At 46.4% G+C, this 20,519-nt stretch overlaps 2 protein-coding genes across 2 annotated transcripts; one reads left to right on the top strand and one right to left on the bottom strand.

The window, feature by feature from the left end:
* The first annotated feature begins 2,077 nt into the window (after positions 1-2,077).
* Positions 2,078-12,340, top strand: il17ra1a (interleukin 17 receptor A1a). The gene is made up of 11 exons (XM_079335486.1): positions 2,078-2,488; positions 4,825-4,849; positions 5,338-5,484; positions 5,569-5,690; positions 6,725-6,851; positions 7,379-7,426; positions 7,518-7,663; positions 8,989-9,063; positions 9,150-9,258; positions 9,743-9,853; positions 10,570-12,340. Exons 1-11 carry the CDS (start codon positions 2,393-2,395, stop codon positions 12,009-12,011), a joined length of 2,448 nt encoding a protein of 815 aa, XP_079191612.1. The 5' UTR covers positions 2,078-2,392; the 3' UTR covers positions 12,012-12,340.
* A 2,872-nt stretch (positions 12,341-15,212) lies between these two features.
* tmem121b (transmembrane protein 121B) lies at positions 15,213-17,323 on the bottom strand. Its single transcript, XM_079335749.1, has one exon. The coding sequence runs from the start codon at positions 17,131-17,133 to the stop codon at positions 15,946-15,948; it is 1,188 nt and encodes a 395-aa protein (XP_079191875.1). The 5' UTR covers positions 17,134-17,323; the 3' UTR covers positions 15,213-15,945.
* Between the last annotated feature and the right edge of the window lie 3,196 nt (positions 17,324-20,519).

Raw genomic sequence — 20,519 nt, 5'->3', positions numbered from 1 at the left:
TCTCTCTCTCTGTCCTCAGGAGTCCCTGACTCTCTCTCTTTCCTCAGGAGTCCCTGACTCTCTCTCTCTCTTTCCTCAGGAGTCCCTGACTCTCTCTCTCTCTTCCCTCAGGGAGTCCCTGACTCTCTCTCTCTCTTTCCTCAGGAGTCCCTGACTCTCTCTCTCTGTCCTCAGGGAGTCCCTGACTCTCTCTCTCTGTCCTCAGGAGTCCCTGACTCTCTCTCTCTCTCTTTCCTCAGGGAGTCCCTGACTCTCTCTCTCTTTCCTCAGGGAGTCCCTGACTCTCTCTCTCTCTTTCCTCAGGAGTCCCTGACTCTCTCTCTCTTCCCTCAGGGAGTCCCTGACTCTCTCTCTCTCTGTCCTCAGGAGTCCCTGACTCTCTCTCTTTCCTCAGGAGTCCCTGACTCTCTCTCTCTCTTCCCTCAGGGAGTCCCTGACTCTCTCTCTCTCTCTGTCCTCAGGAGTCCCTGACTCTCTCTCTTTCCTCAGGAGTCCCTGACTCTCTCTCTCTCTTTCCTCAGGAGTCCCTGACTCTCTCTCTCTCTTCCCTCAGGGAGTCCCTGACTCTCTCTCTCTCTTTCCTCAGGAGTCCCTGACTCTCTCTCTCTCTTTCCTCAGGAGTCCCTGACTCTCTCTCTCTGTCCTCAGGGAGTCCCTGACTCTCTCTCTCTGTCCTCAGGAGTCCCTGACTCTCTCTCTCTCTCTTTCCTCAGGGAGTCCCTGACTCTCTCTCTCTTTCCTCAGGGAGTCCCTGACTCTCTCTCTCTTTCCTCAGGAGTCCCTGACTCTCTCTCTCTCTTCCCTCAGGAGTCCCTGACTCTCTCTCTCTCTCTGTCCTCAGGAGTCCCTGACTCTCTCTCTCTCTTCCCTCAGGAGTCCCTGACTCTCTCTCTCTCTCTGTCCTCAGGAGTCCCTGACTCTCTCTCTCTCTCTGTCCTCAGGAGTCCCTGACTCTCTCTCTCTCTTCCCTCAGGAGTCCCTGACTCTCTCTCTCTCTCTGTCCTCAGGAGTCCCTGACTCTCTCTCTCTCTCTGTCCTCAGGGAGTCCCTGACTCTCTCTCTCTTTCCTCAGGGAGTCCCTGACTCTCTCTCTCTCTCTTTCCTCAGGGAGTCCCTGACTCTCTCTCTCTTTCCTCAGGGAGTCCCTGACTCTCTCTTATGGGAGTCCATGACCTATTCTGTCTATAAGAATAGCTGTTTCTTACCCTTTTGATGACTTGAGTCCCTGACTATTTTTAGTCCAGATAAGTATTGGTTTGTGTGCATGTAGAGCGCTTTGGCCAGCTGACGCTGTATAAACTGACTTGGGATTCCTAAGATGTCTAAGACAGCAGGATCAGCAGCATGAGAGGAGCAGAGGTGAGTGAGGCAAAGGAAGAGGAGTCTGTGTTTCAGACTGAACACAGGGCCACGCCTACTCACAGCACGACCAGCAGGGTCGTCACAGGTAGGTACGACTGTAAGAACACAGTGAGGTGTTCTTCTGCCCCCTGGTGGTCACAAAGTGAAACTGTGGCTGTCCTCATTCTGCTCTGCTTCCTGTTGTGAAGGTTTAGCATGTTTCCTTTAGTGTGGGCGAAGGAGTTCAATTTAAAAAAAAAACAAAAACACTGACTCAGTGTAAAGATGACGCACACACACACACACACACACACTTTGAATTTCGTGTCTGTGATCAGGATGGAAGTCTGAAATGTGTCTGCAGACGGGGACTCCCCCCATCATGTTCCTGTGAGACCACGAAGCCTCCGATGAGTCGCTTTCTCCAACAGGGTCCGCTCAAAGTTCAGATGAGATGTTGTGAAGTGTGTTGAGCTCCTCAGGTGTCAAACTTCGAACAGGATGAAGAGTTTCTGAAGCTGAGGAGGAAGCACAGTTACAGAGGAAGTGTCACGCTCCTTTTAAAGTTCAGTCTGAAATATATACTGATCAGTTCTACTCCGGCTTTACAAATAAACTGACTCAAGTCAAGCCTTTCATACTCATCCAGAGACGATCTACATTAAAGAAAGACGTGCGTATATTCCTTACGTCACCATGGAAGAGCCAAGTGGCACTCCTAACTCTCAGACATCGCTAAGGTGAGGTCCCTGAACGCACCTGACATCAGAGGAAGCTTTGTGTGAAATTATAGTCCATAAAAGACTCTATAGTTGTTATATTCTTGAGTAAATCACTGAACATTCCCTCTGTATCTGAATGTTTGTTGTATACATCTGCCTTATCTGTCCGTGATACTCTGTATTCCAAGGCACAGTGAACGCATCATGACGTGAGTTACGGTAAACGGGATCTGCTTCATTTACATATGAAGCAGGAAGTTCTTGTTAGTTTCAGCTGCAGTTTGAAGTTTTTCTGTGATGGAGTGTGAGCTCATGAAACTTTGTTGACAATGATTCTTCTACGGACACTTTGTGTGTGTCTGTTTGCGTCTGTGTCCGTCACTCTCAGGGTCTCATCCCGGCGGCCCCTCACCTGCTCCCGACAGGTAAACTATGAAGTGTCACCTAGATTCACGACCGACAGCTCATTCTGTTCCTCTGAAAAAAGAAAATCTGAAATCTTTCAGAATATTCTGTTTGAAGCAGTCTGAGGAGCCAAGCTGAATATTTACTTAAAGTATTTTCTTAAATTATTTTTCTGTTTCTGTTCATGTGGTATTATCTACCAGAGTAACATGTAAACATGTGTAATCTACCAGAGTAACATGTAAACATGTGTAATTTACCTGAGTAACATGTAAACATGCAATCTACCTGAGTAACATGTAAATATGTGTAATCTACCTGAGTAACATGTAAACATGTGTAATCTACCTGAGTAACATGTAAACATGTGTAGTCTACCTGAGTAACATGTAAACATGTGTAGTCTACCTGAGTAACATGTAAACATGTGTAATCTACCTGAGTAACATGTAAACATGTGTAATCTACCTGAGTAACATGTAAACATGTGTAATCTACCTGAGTAACATGTAAACATGTGTAATCTACCTGAGTAACATGTAAACATGTGTAATCTACCTGTAACATGTAAACATGTGTAATCTATCTGAGTAACATGTAAACATGTGTAATCTATCTGAGTAACATGTAAACATGTGTAATCTACCAGAGTAACATGTAAACATGTGTAATCTACCTGAGTAACATGTAAACATGTGTAATCTACCTGAGTAACATGTAAATATGTGTAATCTACCTGAGTAACATGTAAACGTGTAATCTACCAGAGTAACATGTAAACATGTGTAATCTACCAGAGTAACATGTAAACATGTGTAATCTGCCTGAGTAACATGTAAACATGTAATTTACCAGAGTAACATGTAAACATGTGTAATCTACCAGAGTAACATGTAAACATGTGTAATCTACCTGAGTAACATGTAAACGTGTAATCTACCAGAGTAACATGTAAACATGTGTAATCTACCTGAGTAACATGTAAACATGTAATCTACCTGAGTAACATGTAAACATGTGTAATCTACCAGAGTAACATGTAAACATGTGTAATCTATCTGAGTAACATGTAAACATGTGTAATCTACCTGAGTAACATGTAAACATGTGTAATTTACCAGAGTAACATGTAAACATGTAATCTACCTGAGTAACATGTAAACATGTGTAATCTACCAGAGTAACATGTAAACATGTAATTTACCAGAGTAACATGTAAACATGTGTAATCTACCAGAGTAACATGTAAACATGTGTAATCTACCTGAGTAACATGTAAACATGTAATCTACCTGAGTAACATGTAAACATGTGTAATCTACCAGAGTAACATGTAAACATGTGTAATCTACCAGAGTAACATGTAAACATGTGTAATCTATCTGAGTAACATGTAAACATGTAATCTACCTGAGAAACATGTAAACATGTGTAATCTACCAGAGTAACATGTAAACATGTAATCTACCTGAGTAACATGTAAACATGTGTAATCTACCTGAGTAACATGTAAACATGTAATTTACCAGAGTAACATGTAAACGTGTGTAATCTACCTGTAACATGTAAACATGTGTAATCTACCTGAGTAACATGTAAACATGTGTAATCTACCTGAGTAACATGTAAACATGTGTAATCTATCTGAGTAACATGTAAACATGTGTAATCTACCTGAGTAACATGTAAACATGTGTAATCTACCAGAGTAACATGTGAACATGTAATCTACCTGAGTAACATGTAAACATGTAATCTACCTGAGTAACATGTAAACATGTGTAATCTACCTGAGTAACATGTAAACATGTGTAATCTACCTGAGTAACATGTAAACATGTGTAATCTACCTGAGTAACATGTAAACATGTAATCTACCTGAGTAACATGTAAACATGTGTAATCTACCTGAGTAACATGTAAACATGTGTAATCTACCTGAGTAACATGTAAACATGTGTAATCTACCTGAGTAACATGTAAACATGTAATCTACCTGAGTAACATGTAAACATGTGTAATCTACCTGAGTAACATGTAAACATGTAATCTACCTGAGTAACATGTAAACATGTGTAATCTACCTGAGTAACATGTAAACATGTAATCTACCTGAGTAACATGTAAACATGTGTAATCTACCAGAGTAACATGTAAACATGTAATCTACCTGAGTAACATGTAAACATGTGTAATCTACCTGAGTAACATGTAAACATGTGTAATCTACCTGAGTAACATGTAAACATGTGTAATCTACCTGAGTAACATGTAAACATGTGTAATCTACCTGAGTAACATGTAAACATGTATGGTTTATGTGTGATGTGTAATCTTCTTCTGACTTCTGTTTCAGGTTTTGAAGTGTGACATCGAGGAGAGTGAGTATTTGATCCAGATTTTTTGTTTGTTTTGTGATCTGATTGGAAACATTGAAAGGCTTTAGGAAGAACATGATTTACACATGAACAGCACTTTGTCACCAGGGGGCGCCAAAATCAGCATGATGTTAAAGTTTGAGACAGGAGTCCAACTGTGAGGAAATAAAAACATGAAAGTGTTACTGATATCAGCAGACTAATCTATTGTGAGGAGCTCCGATCATACTTGAAGAAAACGTATATGATATGTAATGTCTCAGTCAGCAGTGTAATGACAGATTGTTCTAAATAGATGCTTGACGTTCAAAGAGTAAAGGTGATATGATTCTCCACCCCATGTATCGAGGAATCTGAAGCTGGAAGGAATTTGTGACGGATGTTGTGAACTGTATTTAACGGATGCACAGAGATCCTTAAACTCGTCTGTTCTACAGTTTACATTAGGTTAAACCCCTTACAGTGACATATCTCTGTAATGTGTTTTATAGCTAACTGTATGGACAGCAGCTGGCTGGTTGTGAATGAATACACCCCGAGCGGTCCTGAGGAGCTGAATGTTTCCGTGGAGACGAGGCAGGATGAGATGGGTCACCTGCAGCCCGTTCTGCTCTCTGAGTGGAAGATAAAGGACGACGGTGAGTGTGTGTGCTGACAGTAAATCATCACTACATGACAGAATCATAATGACAAAGTGACCTGAGCTGTGTGTACCTGTGCAGGTAGCATTCGGTACTTGACCGCCACAGAGTTACACGTCATGGTGTTGTCAACGAACGAGAACCGCTGTGTTCGGTTCTCTCTAAATGAAACTCTGCCCATGAGGAGTCCGTCGGGGGAGAAGGTGAGACCATGACAGACGTGACATAAACTGAATGAGTGCTGCTGGTTTGATTTCATGAGCAGCATTAGTCCATGTTATCTACAGAGTGTGGATGTGTTGGTGGATGATTGTGAGTTCGTCTTTTATTTCACCTTGAATGTCATCAAGAAGAATCAAATATGTCTGGAATATCATCCTGATATCCTCCAATGGGATATCACTTTAATACAACAGTCAAACAAGCAGAAACAGTAACAACAAACATCATCAATCCACCAACACCACAGCTTCACTCAAACTACACTGTTGCTAAGCAACCCAAACATTCTGTTCGCTTCTGCTGGTTACCACAGAGCAGCTCCTCTGTGTCCATGGTGTCTCTGACAGGTGTGTGTGTCTCTGACAGGTGTGTGTGTCTCTGACAGGTGTGTGATGTCTCAGACAGGTGTGTGATGTCTCTGACAGGTGTGTGTGTCTCTGACAGGTGTGTGTGTCTCTGACAGGTGTGTGATGTCTCTGACAGGTGTGTGATGTCTCAGGTGTGTGTCTCTGACAGGTGTGTGATGTCTCTGACAGGTGTGTGATGTCTCTGACAGGTGTGTGATGTCTCTGACAGGTGTGTGTGTCTCTGACAGGTGTGTGATGTCTCAGACAGGTGTGTGATGTCTCTGACAGGTGTGTGATGTCTCTGACAGGTGTGTGATGTCTCAGGTGTGTGTCTCTGACAGGTGTGTGATGTCTCTGACAGGTGTGTGATGTCTCAGGTGTGTGTCTCTGACAGGTGTGTGATGTCTCTGACAGGTGTGTGATGTCTCAGGTGTGTGTCTCTGACAGGTGTGTGATGTCTCAGGTGTGTGTCTCTGACAGGTGTGTGATGTCTCATGTGTGTGTCTCTGACAGGTGTGTGATGTCTCTGACAGGTGTGTGATGTCTCAGGTGTGTGATGTCTCGTGTGTGTCTCTGACAGGTGTGTGTCTCTGACAGGTGTGTGATGTCTCAGGTGTGTGTCTCTGACAGGTGTGTGTCTCTGACAGGTGTGTGATGTTTTGTCTCAGTGGACATTCTTTGCAGACATGTTGGAGTTGGATCCCGGTGAGAGGTACAGAGTCTCCGTCTTTAACGTCCCTAAACCCGAGTTGAGACACAGTCACTACGACGTCAGCGAAGACGTCTCTGTTCCTGGTGAGTTCAGTAACATGTTTTTGACTCCTGAAAGGTCGGTGTGTATTATCACAATGATCCTCAGAGGGATGAGGTCAGGACGTATGGGAGTCATCTGTTTCATCAAACAGGTGCATCATGGGAAAACAATGCGCTCTGTCTGACTTGCTGTGAACTAACTGAAAAGGTTCCTCTAAACGGGGTTCTGGAACCTTTAGAACCCTCCTGCTTATTTTCTTCACATCACACCCGAGAACCCCGTTTAGAGGAACCTGTTTAGCTCCTGTTTCAGAGTAGGCTCTGTGTCACCTAATAAATAAAGGGAGGGATTCCTGGAACGATGAAAAAGTCCCTGCACTGTTTGTCTCACTCATTAATCTTCAGCAGTTCCTCATGTTTAGAACCACAGATCCAAAGATAAAACTGTTTATCTGAGTTATGTGTTCAAGAAATAGATCAGATGGTTTAGTGCTGAATCACTGACAGAAAATAAAGCCAAACAGGAAGTAAGACGTTCAAACACTCTGAGTCCTCTGTTCTGTCTCCAGGATGTGAAGATCCCAGGATGAAGATGACCCAGTTCTGCACAGAGCGAGGTGAGTGATTCCTCCTCTGTCAGACTGAGTGGCTGTTATAAACGGTGTGTGACATGCTGTGTGTGTGTGTGTGTGTGTGTGTGTGCTGCAGGGAGTGTGTGGCAGGCCAACATCAGTGTGTCTGCAGACAAACGACGATCAGCTCTGACCGTCAGCTTCAGTCCCGACTCGCTCTGTGACGAGTACATCGTGATGGTGCGCTGCTCCACCTCCCAACATGTAGAGCGAGCATACAGGGTGAGAGTGTGTTCCATCCCAGCGACCCAGAACTGTGGCTGATCATTAACAGAGTGTTGTACCTTAGCCTACTTTTTTAGCCCACTTTGGTTCTTCAGTCCAGCTCAGCAGTCTGTGCTGCCTTCATGTGCAGTTTCTTTAAATGGTGCATCATTATATTTACAGGGCCCACGTCACATCTACACGCTTCAACAAGCATTTCATTGGACTCAAATGTTGATTTTATTCTTGTTATGTAGCCAATGTTGTCAGTGTTAACTGAACACCATTTTCTCACAGAAAGCAGAACTATTCTTTTAAGGTCAAAGTATCTGATGAGGAAAAGAGATTTTGTATAAGATGTGTAGTCATCTTTAAGTCACCTGGACACTTTAACATAGAGCTCTATGGAGACTGACTCACTGCAAGAGACAGACTCTAGTGGACACTGGAGGAACTGCAGCTGTATAGTTGGACATTTTAACATAGAGCTCTATGGAGACTGACTCAGTGCAAGAGACAGACTCTAGTGGACACTGGAGGAACTGCAGCTGTATAGTTGGACATTTTAACATAGAGCTCTATGGAGACTGACTCAGTGCAAGAGACAGACTCTAGTGGACACTGGAGGAACTGCAGCTGTATAGTTGGACATTTTAACATAGAGCTCTATGGAGACTGACTCACTGCAAGAGACAGACTCTAGTGGACACTGGAGGAACTGCAGCTGTATAGTTGGACATTTTAACATAGAGCTCTATGGAGACTGACTCACTGCAAGAGACAGACTCTAGTGGACACTGGAGGAACTGCAGCTGTATAGTTGGACATTTTAACATAGAGCTCTATGGAGACTGACTCACTGCAGGAGACAGACTCTAGTGGACACTGGAGGAACTGCAGCTGTAAAGTTGGACATTTTAACATAGAGCTCTATGGAGACTGACTCACTGCAGGAGACAGACTCTAGTGGACACTGGAGGAACTGCAGCTGTAAAGTTGGACATTCAGTGAGAACATTTTGTCTTGGTGTAAGTGACCTTATTTGGATAAGAGGGAGGAGCTTGAGCTGTTCATTTAGTAAATAATGGTACCATTCAGAATCAAAGAGACCAGAAAGAGGGGGAGGAGTTTGGGCCAGAGGCGTTAGAACATGTGGTCATCATCTCATCCAAATTTTGTCACTTCTGTACTTGTATATAAACACCAATAAAACACAGAAAGTATTGATGACACAGTATCACATCAAACATGAAGGTGTTCAGATGTACCAGGTTTAAAGTCAGACACTAACACATGACTGTATTTGTGCTGAAATGTTGGGACTAAATATTTCTGTTCTTCAGAACAACCAGACGTCCCTGAATGTGACATTCAGCCTTGATAAATGGCCGATGTCCTGCTGCTTGTTTGATACAGAGGTAAATGCAACACTGCCTGATGTTCGAACTCTCTGACATGTATGATCACATTAAACCTGAGCGCTAACACAATTCTCTTCCTGCAGATCAAACCTCTGTTCCCGTCCTGTGTTCAGGATTGTGCTCGTCAAAAGAGAGCGCTGAATATTTGTCATGGTACGAAGCATCTCTGTTCCTTAAATGATTATTCTCCAGGCTGAGGAGCAGAGAGACTTACCAGTCTTATGCCGTAAAGGTGAACAACACCAGTGAGATAGAAATGAGGACGAGCGTGGACTAACTGGTTCAGATTCTTCCCTCAAATGTGGAAACAAACTGAGCATTAAAAAACGTTAGCAGAGTTTAAAAAAGTCCACCTTTTAACCAACATGAGGGAAACTATAACAGATCAATCAGAATTTATCCTTGTGGGTTACTGCAGAGAAAAGTTGTTGGATGTGGGCTCATGTAAACCTGCTAATGAAGTGTCAGGTATTAAATCACCGGGGAAATAGTCCCAAAGCCAGGTTGCTGTTGCAGCCAAGAGTCAGAGGTCTTTGGGTTGAGGGTCAACATGCAGGTCTGGTTTGATGTCCGGTGGGTCCGCTCTGTTAAGTCACTCAGAATCCAACACTGGGTCTGTGACGGTTTACTCTGTATAAACAGAAGTCATCATAAATCTGCTGTCTGATGTCCACAGTGAACACAACCAGCATCCCCCCTGTCCCTCCGTACACATTCGTCACATTGGGACTGGTGGTTATGTGTGTGGTGACCATCGCTGTGGTGTTTGTCCTCTGCAGGAAACCAGGTCAGTCACAGATGCATCGCACCATCTGTTCTTTTTCTTTTAAGTCTGACTTTCCTCCATCGGCTTCATTCAGCCTGGCTGTGATTGGCCAGGAACATCAAAAGGTCTGATGCATTCATTGGAGTCGATCAAGTTTTAGTTTGAAGGCATCAATAGAAAAGTAAGATGACCTTAAACTACAAGTCAGCATGGAGTTTTTCAAAAACAAGTAGCGTATTCTGGACTATAAGTCACACTTACTTAGAATAGACATTAAATCTGGAAAGGTGAGTTATTCCACTACACATCAGCACACAGAGACACAGGCCTGATAGATGTCCAGCTACACAATGGTATAACAACAACAGGCTAAATTAACATAACAAGCCAGCGAGTCCACCAAGCTCTGGATCTTATTACACATCACTGAATCCACTGAAGTCTTTAGTGTCGCTTCTAACAAGTTTAAGATAACCGTGGAGGACGTTGAAACCGTCTCTGGGCTATACAGTTGCCAGGCCTGGAGCGCACTCTCACCGCTGTGGACGGTATGTTTACTCGTTGGTTCATGTCGATTAATATCATGGCTTATATTTTGAGAGTCCAGAAGGCAAACTTTGAGGTAAAGACATTAAGCCAACCACAGCAATAGATGGCTGAGGCAGGTGGAGCTCCATTGGAGAGAACACATCAAGTTCTACAGTGAATTAACTATTAATCATCTTCTGCACTTCCAGGACAATCTGATGACGCTCCCGCCCCTGTGAGCCCTAAGAACCTACAGCTGCTTAAACAGCCTCCCAAAGTATTGGTCATCTACTCCCAGGATCACCACCTCTACAGGGACATCGTGCTGAAGCTCTGCGCCTTCCTCCAGGCTAAGTGTGGAACCAAAGTACTCGTGGACCTGTTGGATACCACCTCGGTCGGCATGGTCGGTCGTCTCCGCTGGCTCGAGTGGCAACGACAGCAGCTCAAAAATCCTTCTGACAAAATCTTGGTGCTGTGCTCGCGGGGTGTCCAGGCGAAATGGAGAGCCATGTGCGGTCAGGGTCGAGTGGTACTGAGGGAAGATTATCTGTCCCCTACAGACGACATGCTCACTCCTTTCCTCAACCTCTTCCTACCTGAAATGCACCAGGCAGGAATGCTGGGAAAGTACATGGTGGCTTACTTTGATGACATCAGCAGCCAACGCGACGTGCCGTCAGTTTTTGACATCGCAGTCAAATACAAGCTGATGAAGCACTTTGAAGAGCTGTACTTCCGCATCCTGGACGAAGAAAAGTATGCGTCTGGTCATGTCAAACACATCGAGGGCATCGGAGGAGACGAATACTTCAACTGTCCCTCAGGTAGTGCTCTAAAGAACGCCATCGAAACCTTCCAGGCCTTCCAGCTGGGAAACCCTGATTGGTTTGAGAAGGAGTGCATGGGTGTTGAAGAGGAGGTCATGACTGAGTCCAAGCAGCTCATTGACCAGCTGCAGATTCCTCCAGTCCTGGAGTGTGTTCCACTGATTCAAGACGGACCTCCTGCCTGCATCTGTGACGTAGAAATCAATGAAAGTGGTCCCAGTGTCCACGTCCTCACACCTGAACTGAACGCAGAGTGCCAGCTGTCATCAGTGATCCAACTAACTCCTCTTGTGAACCCTGAAGCCAACCAGTATCCTTCAAACCTGGTCGAAGTGTTGACAGATCACAGGAGCCACTCTCCAGATTCTATCTACTGGGCTGAGCCTGTTGTCAACATGCCGCCACCACCAAGGCAGAACTGGCCCTTGCTTCAGGTTGAACCTTCGGGTCAAACTCCCACCGAGGACGATGAAGGGGATTCCATTGGACGTGTGAGTCAAATCTCTTCACACCCAGACCAGAGAAGCTCGGACCTTCAGAACTCCTCACACTCAAACCCTCAAGAATCCTCTGATGCCAGCATCCAGAGTGAATATTTACCTCTAGCAGAGATCAGTCACTCTGAGCCTGTGGAGGTCGAGGAGACTCTGGAGTCTGGTGGGAAGGGTCAGATCAGTGGATCAGATCAAGGCTACAACTCCAAAATGTCCTCTCAGCAAGAACCCCCCTTTAAAGATCCACTGGCAGCTCTGAGGAGGCTGCAGGAAGAGTTGTTTCAGGACAATCTCGTTTACTTTGATGAACAACCTGAAGGAAACTGACTATCCAGACTACCAGTACAATAAGTGTTCAACTTTAATAGCTGTAGAACTTACCCTATAGGGATCCCTATATCCCTACTTAAGTGTTGGCAGATCCCCAGCCCCAATCCAATCCCCCCAAATAGACTAGAAGTTGATCCTCAAGAACTCCTAGGCCTCCCACAGACCTTTCATTTTAGTGTGCCAACTGGACATTTGTCTCCAGCTAAAGTCCTCCCCTCTTTAGCTGTGGAGGTGTACAACATCCTGGAGTCAAGTGGAAAGGGATCAGATCAAAGCTTTACCTGGTAAAAGACCCCCTTTCAATCAAAGACCCCCTTTCATCATCACCAGGAGGTCAGAGAGTCCTGCAGAAGGATCTGTTTCTGGACTATCTAAGAGTCTTTGGTGAACAATGTGAAGGTTGCGGGGCCATCTCAGCCAAAAGTCCAGGCTGACTTTTAACGACCTGCAAGGTTCCAGAGACCCCCTGGATGTGGGGGGTCCAAACCCTGTGGAACAGCTCTGCAACACTCTGTTTAAACCATGTTCCGTCATGATCCGGGTCTGCTGAAGATTTCTTTGTTCTTCTATGACGGATTAAGCTAGGCTCTTGTAATATAGTAAGGTCCTTTACCTGCTTTATGTAAAGTGTCCTGAAATAACACCTGTTATGAATTGAGGACGAAGACAAATGATCAAGCTTTCACTCTGTGATGTCGTTTGAGTGGACAATGTCTCACCGTAAATCTTCTGGATCATTAAAGTCCAAACACAGGAACTGTTTGGAGCGTTTCTCCTGTTGAAGGAAATATTGAGCGATATGGAGACACAAGTATTTCTGCATTATGATCAGGTTTATGTAAACATGATATGTCCTTTCACAATAAAAGCTTTGTGCACATATTCTGAGCTGAAAGAAGCATCTCTTGTTTCTGTTGACTTTGTTCAGATTTATTTAAGTTCAACCACAGAATGCTCCGTGTTACATAGACAGCACATCTATCATGATTATATCAGCACAGAGAAACAGTGACAGCATGGGGTCCTGTGTGGGAAGCACACAGCTGTTGTTTCCATGGAGAAGAGGAGAGTCCAGACAGCAGGAAAGGGTTCATGTTGCTAACCCGTGATAGGAGGAGGAACTTCCTGGTGACGCGTTCGGCTCCTTTCAAAGTCCTTACTCTGCCTGTGTTCATGTTCTGTGCTTGTTCATGCAGGTTAAAGGCCATACATCTTTGATTGAAGAGGAAACAAAGGGTTAACGTGTGCACCAAGCTTCATGTGCAAATACAAACCAAGACTGTTGGAAAGCCTTTAAACAGCGACAATGCAGACGCTGAGGATCGCAGATTACTGGCACCAGGAAATCATAGAAAAGAGTATAAAATCCAACTTTGGCAGCAGAATATAACATGGATATATTTATATTTAAGAAGCACGACTACACGCTCTGCACAGGGGTCAAAGGTCAACGTGTTCACTGCAGGGTTCATGTTCAATGCAGTCAGAGGTCAAAGGTCAACGTGTTCACTGCAGAGTTCATGTTCAATGCAGTCAGAGGTCAAAGGTCAACGTGTTCACTGCAGAGTTCGTGTTCAATGCAGTCAGAGGTCAAAGGTCAATGTTGAAGTAGACGCTGGCTCAGCGGATATTTGTTTTATAAGTCAGACTTTACTGTTTTTGTTTCCTGCAGTGTAACAGGGACCATCTTCTACTAAACGCAATCACGCCACGCTAAACAAGACGCACCTCTGACCTTTGACCTCCACTCACTGATCGCTCAGAACCAAACCAAAGTCTGTGTTGGACGTCACGACTCGGCCGTAATCGTCGTTAAAATAGGCACTAAAATCATGTGGACACTTGTGATTGGACACACTTCACGTTAAGACACGTTTCTAACCAACATGAGCACAGACTCACAGAGGACACGCCACCATCACACTGTTACTCACACGCCGACCTCCACAGAGGACACGCCACCATCACACTGTTACTCACACGCCGACCTCCACAGAGGACACGCCACCATCACACTGTTACTCACACGCCGACCTCCACAGAGGACACGCCACCATCACACTGTTACTCACACGCCGACCTCCACAGAGGACACGCCACCATCACACTGTTACTCACACGCCGACCTCCACAGAGGAAGTCACCTTTTCAACACCGCCTGTCAGACACAGCACGCCGGCCATCTTTCAAAGGAAGTGTGTGTGGAGCAAAGCGAGCAGGTAACATGGGAGCAGATCCCGCCGGGCGTCGTGTCCACCTCCTCCTCGCTCCGCGTCTGATCTCAAATATAAAACATGCAGTAAAAAGTAAACAGACTGTTGTCATGGAGACAGGACGCTTCATGAAAACACTTTACAGCTTGGAGAAAACGTGAGGTGGACACGGGGCCTTCGTGTGTCTGGTGAGAGCACTCGGCCTCACAAACTATCCTTCTGAAGCCCTCCCATTGGCCGGTTACAGCCCTTTTTGATTGGCCTGTTCATCAGGCGTTAGCTGCTCTTACATACAGATATAAATTAAATCTGATCAGAGTCATGACGACAGAGTCGGTCTCCAACCTGACAGTTAGCATCGAAGCGTGCTGCTGATTTGTGATTGGTTGACACTGCGACATCGTACCACTCCAGCACGGCTCTTTTGCACCTGTTGAAATGTGACACAAACACCTGAGACAGCAGGTGTGTTGAAAAGGAACTTCCTCAGCTTCAAAGCTTCGTTCTTAGAGAAACATGAAGCGGCTGCAGAAGAGAGTCCAGTGATCTTTGAGGACTGAAGGAGAAACACACACACACACACAGACACACACACACACACACGCACACACACACACACACACACACACACGCACATGCACACACACACGCATGCACACACACGCACACATGCACACACACACGCACGCACGCGTGCACACACGCACGCACACACACACGCACGCACACACATGCACACACACACACGCACACACACGCGCACACACACACGCACGCACACACGCGTGCACACACACGCACACATGCACACACACACGCACGCACGCGTGCACACACGCACACACACGCACGCACACACGCGTGCACACACACGCACACATGCACACACACACGCACACACACACGCACGCACGCGTGCACACACGCACACATGCACACACACACACACACGCACGCACACGCACATGCACACACACACACGCACACACACGTGCACACACACACACACACACGCACACATGCACACACAGGTCCATCTCACTAAGGTCCCTTCTGTGTGCAGGTATTGTGTCTGACTGTGGCACCTGTGGGCGGGGCTAAAGACGGGCGTTGTAAGGCTGGTACACGTGATGCGTTCGAGGTCCAGAACAGATCCGTCAGTGTGTTTCTCAGAGAAGTGAGTCAGCTCTCAACACCTCCACAGAGCGGCGACTGTGGCTGCCCACGGTGCTGCTGCTCATCGATCTGCAGCTCGTGAAACGCAGAGGGAGGGGGGGGGGCTGGGGGGGGGGGGGGGGGGGGGCTGAAATGAAGAGTTGGCCTCAAACTGTTTTATTATAAATCAAATCTCCCGTCTGTTCCGACTCGTGTCCGATGGGTGAAGCTGACCTGTGCAGGATCCTGTTGGTTTTCACAAACAGCTGAAACACCGTTTAGAAGGAGGAGATCTACTTCCTGCTTCACTCTGTTTACAACATCTTTAAGGTTTTCATCAGAGCAGAAATCAGCCAATTCATCTTTAAAGAGATAACAAGTGAGGGGGGGGGGGGGGCTCACTGTCGGCCCCTGGTGGTGGTGGTGGTGGTGGGGGGGGGGGGGGGCTCATCAACTGGACCCTGGAGGGTGAACCTGTTGAAGTGTTTCCGTGGGGAAGATAATCTGACACGAAGATGAGATCACAGGTTTCATAGTTCCCAGTTTGCACACTGGTCCAGGGTCTAGGACTGGGTGACGGCCAGCGTGTTGACGTACCCGTGCGGACACATGTCGTTTTCGGACACGCAGTGGGAGAACTGCGCCGTGTTGCTGCTACCAGCGTGCTTCCGGACCCCCCGCACTGCCACGCACTGCTCCACGAGCTCGAGCAGCCCGCAGGTGAGGAAGAAGATGTTCTTCAGCATGAACACGGATACCGGAAGTTTGTACACATACACCTGGAAGCAGCGCACCACCAGCAAGGGGGCGTTGACCAGCAGACAGGTGAGGAAGCGCGCGCACAGCCAGCGGCAGCGCAGCTCGGAGGCGGTGAGCTCGTAGAGCCAGACCACCGGGACCGCCAGCGCCACGAAGTACACCGACAGCACCGTGTACTTCAGGTACACCGTGGGGATCTCCCCGCGGAGCTGCAGCTCCAGCAGCGTGAAGCAGTCCAGCAGGTCCAGGCACGTGCTGAGGAAGCAGCTGTGGGCGTGGTGGCGCGTGGCTCCGTTCAGGTCCTCGATGATGGAGTTGATGAGACAGAAGAGGAGAGGCGCGGACAGCAGCATGATCACCTTGAAGCCGGTCAGCCCACACGGGACCTTCAGCGCGATCAGCTCCAGGATGGACGTCTCCAGGACCAGCACCACCTTCGGCGTGCACGCGATGACGTAGATGAGCCAGGCCAGGTAGGCGTAGGTAAACTCCCCCAGGTTGCAACCGAAGATGGAGCTCTTCTGGTGGAAGCCGCAGGCGCGCTCCCGTTTACTGCGCGCGTTCTTCATGAAGAAGATCCCCCAGCCCGAGACCACTACCAGGTCCGTGGCGATCCAGGAGCACCAGTACAAGTCCGTGAAGATGATGAGGTAGAAGTCCAGGACCCCGCCCTGGAAGACGAGCAGCAGGAAGCACAGAGTCTTATACATGAGGCTGCGCGTGGATCTGTGCGCGAGCAGCGGACCGCTCTGGTTAAACTCCCCCGACGTCATGACGCGGGCGGCGGCCACAAGCGGCTGGATGCTGCCGCTCTCCTCCGGAACGATGCTGCCGCTGCTGCTCTGCGGCTCCCTGCGGCTCAGAGGCCCGGAGTCTGGGGAGGAGGCGGAGGAGGAGGAGGTGGAGGAGGCGGCAGGGGAGTCCGCGATGAAGCTCGGTTCTGGTTGGAAGTGTTCGGCCTTCAGACTGTCGCTCCCAGCTTCAGAGATCATTGTATTTGAGCGGTTCCTCCCTTTTCTGCTCCGCTCTGTCTGTCAGGTGGTTTTATGGGAGGACACAAACAGACATGCGCAAACACGGACTGTGCCGGACTGGACTGAAGCTGCTCCCACATACATCACTGATAGGCTCTTTATTTATTCACTAATCCAATTTACAATAAATACTGCATCTATGAATCTCTCCTCTCAGCTGTTTGTCTTAAACACGTGCACCGATATCAAACTAAAACAGAACTGATGAGAACACTGTTAGAAGTGTATTCCCATACAGAGAGCGCATCCTTCTTCAGGTCCAAACACGGATTCACCATCAGAGAGGAAAACACCACCGTGTATTTCTGAACCTTTTGAAGCCTGTTAAAAAAATAAGTTGGGAAATTCAAACTAGTTATTTCATCTTCATTTGTTTGTTAATAGAATCATAGACTGTAAAATATTAGAACAGGTTTTTAGTTTCAAGTTAAAAATACTCAAAAACTTCTATTATGAGTTTCTTAATTGTACTCAAATGATTTGCCTTAATCTGTATGACGTCACTAAACCTGAAGGAGAGTCCTTGCTCTCTGGTCCCGGAGAAACTGTTCCTGAGGAAGTTTTGAGCTTCAGACTCAGAAGGGAGATTATTGTTCTTAGTTTGTGGAGCTTTTGGAACCAAACGAAGAAGAAGTGTCTTTTTTCCCAGCATGCATCCGGACTGCACTGACTGACTTAGCATTGCGCACTTATCTGGTAAGTAATATCTTATTTTATCACGTTTAATATTGTTCTAAGAATTCATTAAATGGGTGTAATGTTCGCAGTTTTGCACTTGGTGTAAAGAGTGAATAAGTGTGTTTTATTTCATACGTTTTTAGCCTCATTCATTCATCAAGGTTCAAGGTTCAAGGATTCAAGGATTCAAGGTTGTTTATTGTCAAATATGCTCCATGTTAAACAAACAGCACAGATGAAATTGCAATCCCCCCCCCACCCCCCCCCCCCCCCAACCCCAGTGCAAACCTGCAGTGCATAAAAAGAGCACTAAGAACAAGCAATAAAAAAACAAAACTATAAACAAATAACTAAAGACATGTGGACAACAAATAACTAAAGACATGTGGACAACAAATAACTAAAGACATGTGGACAACAAATAACTAAAGACATGTGGACAACAAATAACTAAAGACATGTGGACAACAAATAACTAAAGACATGTGGACAACAAATAACTAAAGACATGTGGACAACAAATAACTAAAGACATTTGGACAACAAATAACTAAAGACATTTGGACAACAAATAACTAAAGACATGTGGACAACAAATAACTAAAGACATGTGGACAACAAATAACTAAAGACATGTGGACAACAAATAACTAAAGACATTTGGACAACAAATAACTAAAGACATGTGGACAACAAATAACTAAAGACATGTGGACAACAAGTTCATGTTTGTCTTATTGAACCAACATAAACAGAAGTTAGTTCCATTATATTTCTTCAACATTTGAAAGTCTCTTTAATTTGTCTGGCAACTTTAGTACTTTTTTTTCGACCACCACGTGCATGTGTCTCCACGTCCACGTCTTCACGTGCATGTGTCTCCACGTCCACGTCTTCACGTGCATGTGTCTCCACGTCCACGTCTTCACGTGCATGTGTCTCCACGTCCACGTCTTCACGTGCATGTGTCTCCACGTCCACGTCTTCACGTGCATGTGTCTCCACGTCCACGTCTTCACGTGCATGTGTCTCCACGTCCACGTCTTCACGTGCATGTGTCTCCACGTCCACGTCTTCACGTGCATGTGTCTCCACGTCCACGTCTTCACGTGCATGTGTCTCCACGTCCACGTCTTCACGTGCATGTGTCTCCACGTCCACGTCTTCACGTGCATGTGTCTCCACGTCCACGTCTTCACGTGCATGTGTCTCCACGTCCACGTCTGTTGGAGACAGAGGTCTCGCAGCAGTTTATTTTAGTGCCGTCTTTTCTTCAGATGGTTTGTACGGTAAGTGAGCACACTGCTCTGCGTTAATATAAAGTGTCCTCTCTGATCCTCCTACACACACACACACACTCACACACTCACACACACAGGCTCACACACACACACACACACAGGCTCACACACAGGCTCACACACTCACACACACACACACACACAGGCTCACACACACACACACACACACAGGCTCACACACAGGCTCACACACTCACACACACACACACACACAGGCTCACACACACACACACACACACAGGCTCACACACTCACACACACACACAGGCTCACACACTCACACACACACAGGCTCACACACTCACACACACACACAGGCTCACACACTCACACACTCACACACACACACAGGCTCACACACTCACACACACACACACACACACACACACTCACACACTCACACACACACACAGGCTCACACACTCACACACACACACAGGCTCACACACACAGGCTCACACACACAGGCTCACACACAGGCTCACACACTCACACACACACACACACACACACAGGCTCACACACACATACACACACACACACACACAGGCTCACACACTCACACTCACACACAGGCTCACACACACACACACACACACACACACAGGCTCACACACTCACACACACACACACACCTGTTAATAAACTAAAGATATATTTCTGCAGAAATTTAATCTGTCTTTTTTGGTCGTTAGACTTAAACACAAGCAACCTGGTGATCTTCAATCAGGGATGAATAATCAATCACCGATGTTGAAGACATTCATGTAAACCAGGAAAACCTCTTGAACCTGTTACCTGTCTGGTCAGTCTGTACTTTGCATAGTTTAGTTTTTTATAGCTTGGCACTGTGCAGACTTTGCATTGCAGTGTGAAGAGGCCCATAGTCTCTATGAGGACTGGATCTATGAGCTCATACTTCCACAGGAGCTCGTGAACATGAGGAGGATTCTTCTTCTTTAACAGCATGAGATGTTTGTGTACTCCTCCTTTAAGGCCCACACAAGCACAACTCTGTCTGATCACACCTGAGTCACACCTGAGTCACAGTCCTCTGGATCCGGAGACCAAACTGATGAAGCTCAGTTAAGACATACTTTAGCTTCTGTATAGATGAAGATGTTTTTCATGCACAGGACATCATGAAACATTTAGACCTCATGTGAGAGAAGCTGTTTACACCAGCGTGATCTGTGTCAGTGTCCTTCTTAGTGACCTGTCAGTGCAGGATGGTCCACTGTGCTTAAACATGACCCTGCAGCGCTGGTCTGAGAGACCCTGAGACACCCTGTGAGACCCTGCAGCGCTGGTCTGAGAGACCCTGAGACACCCTGTGAGACCCTGAGAGACCCTGTGAGACCCTGA

Source organism: Symphodus melops, assembly GCF_947650265.1.
Source record: "Symphodus melops genome assembly, chromosome: 22".
Classification (NCBI taxonomy): Eukaryota; Metazoa; Chordata; class Actinopteri; order Labriformes; family Labridae; genus Symphodus; species Symphodus melops.
Note: the sequence above shows the minus strand (reverse complement) of the source record. Positions and strands in the feature narration are given on the sequence as shown.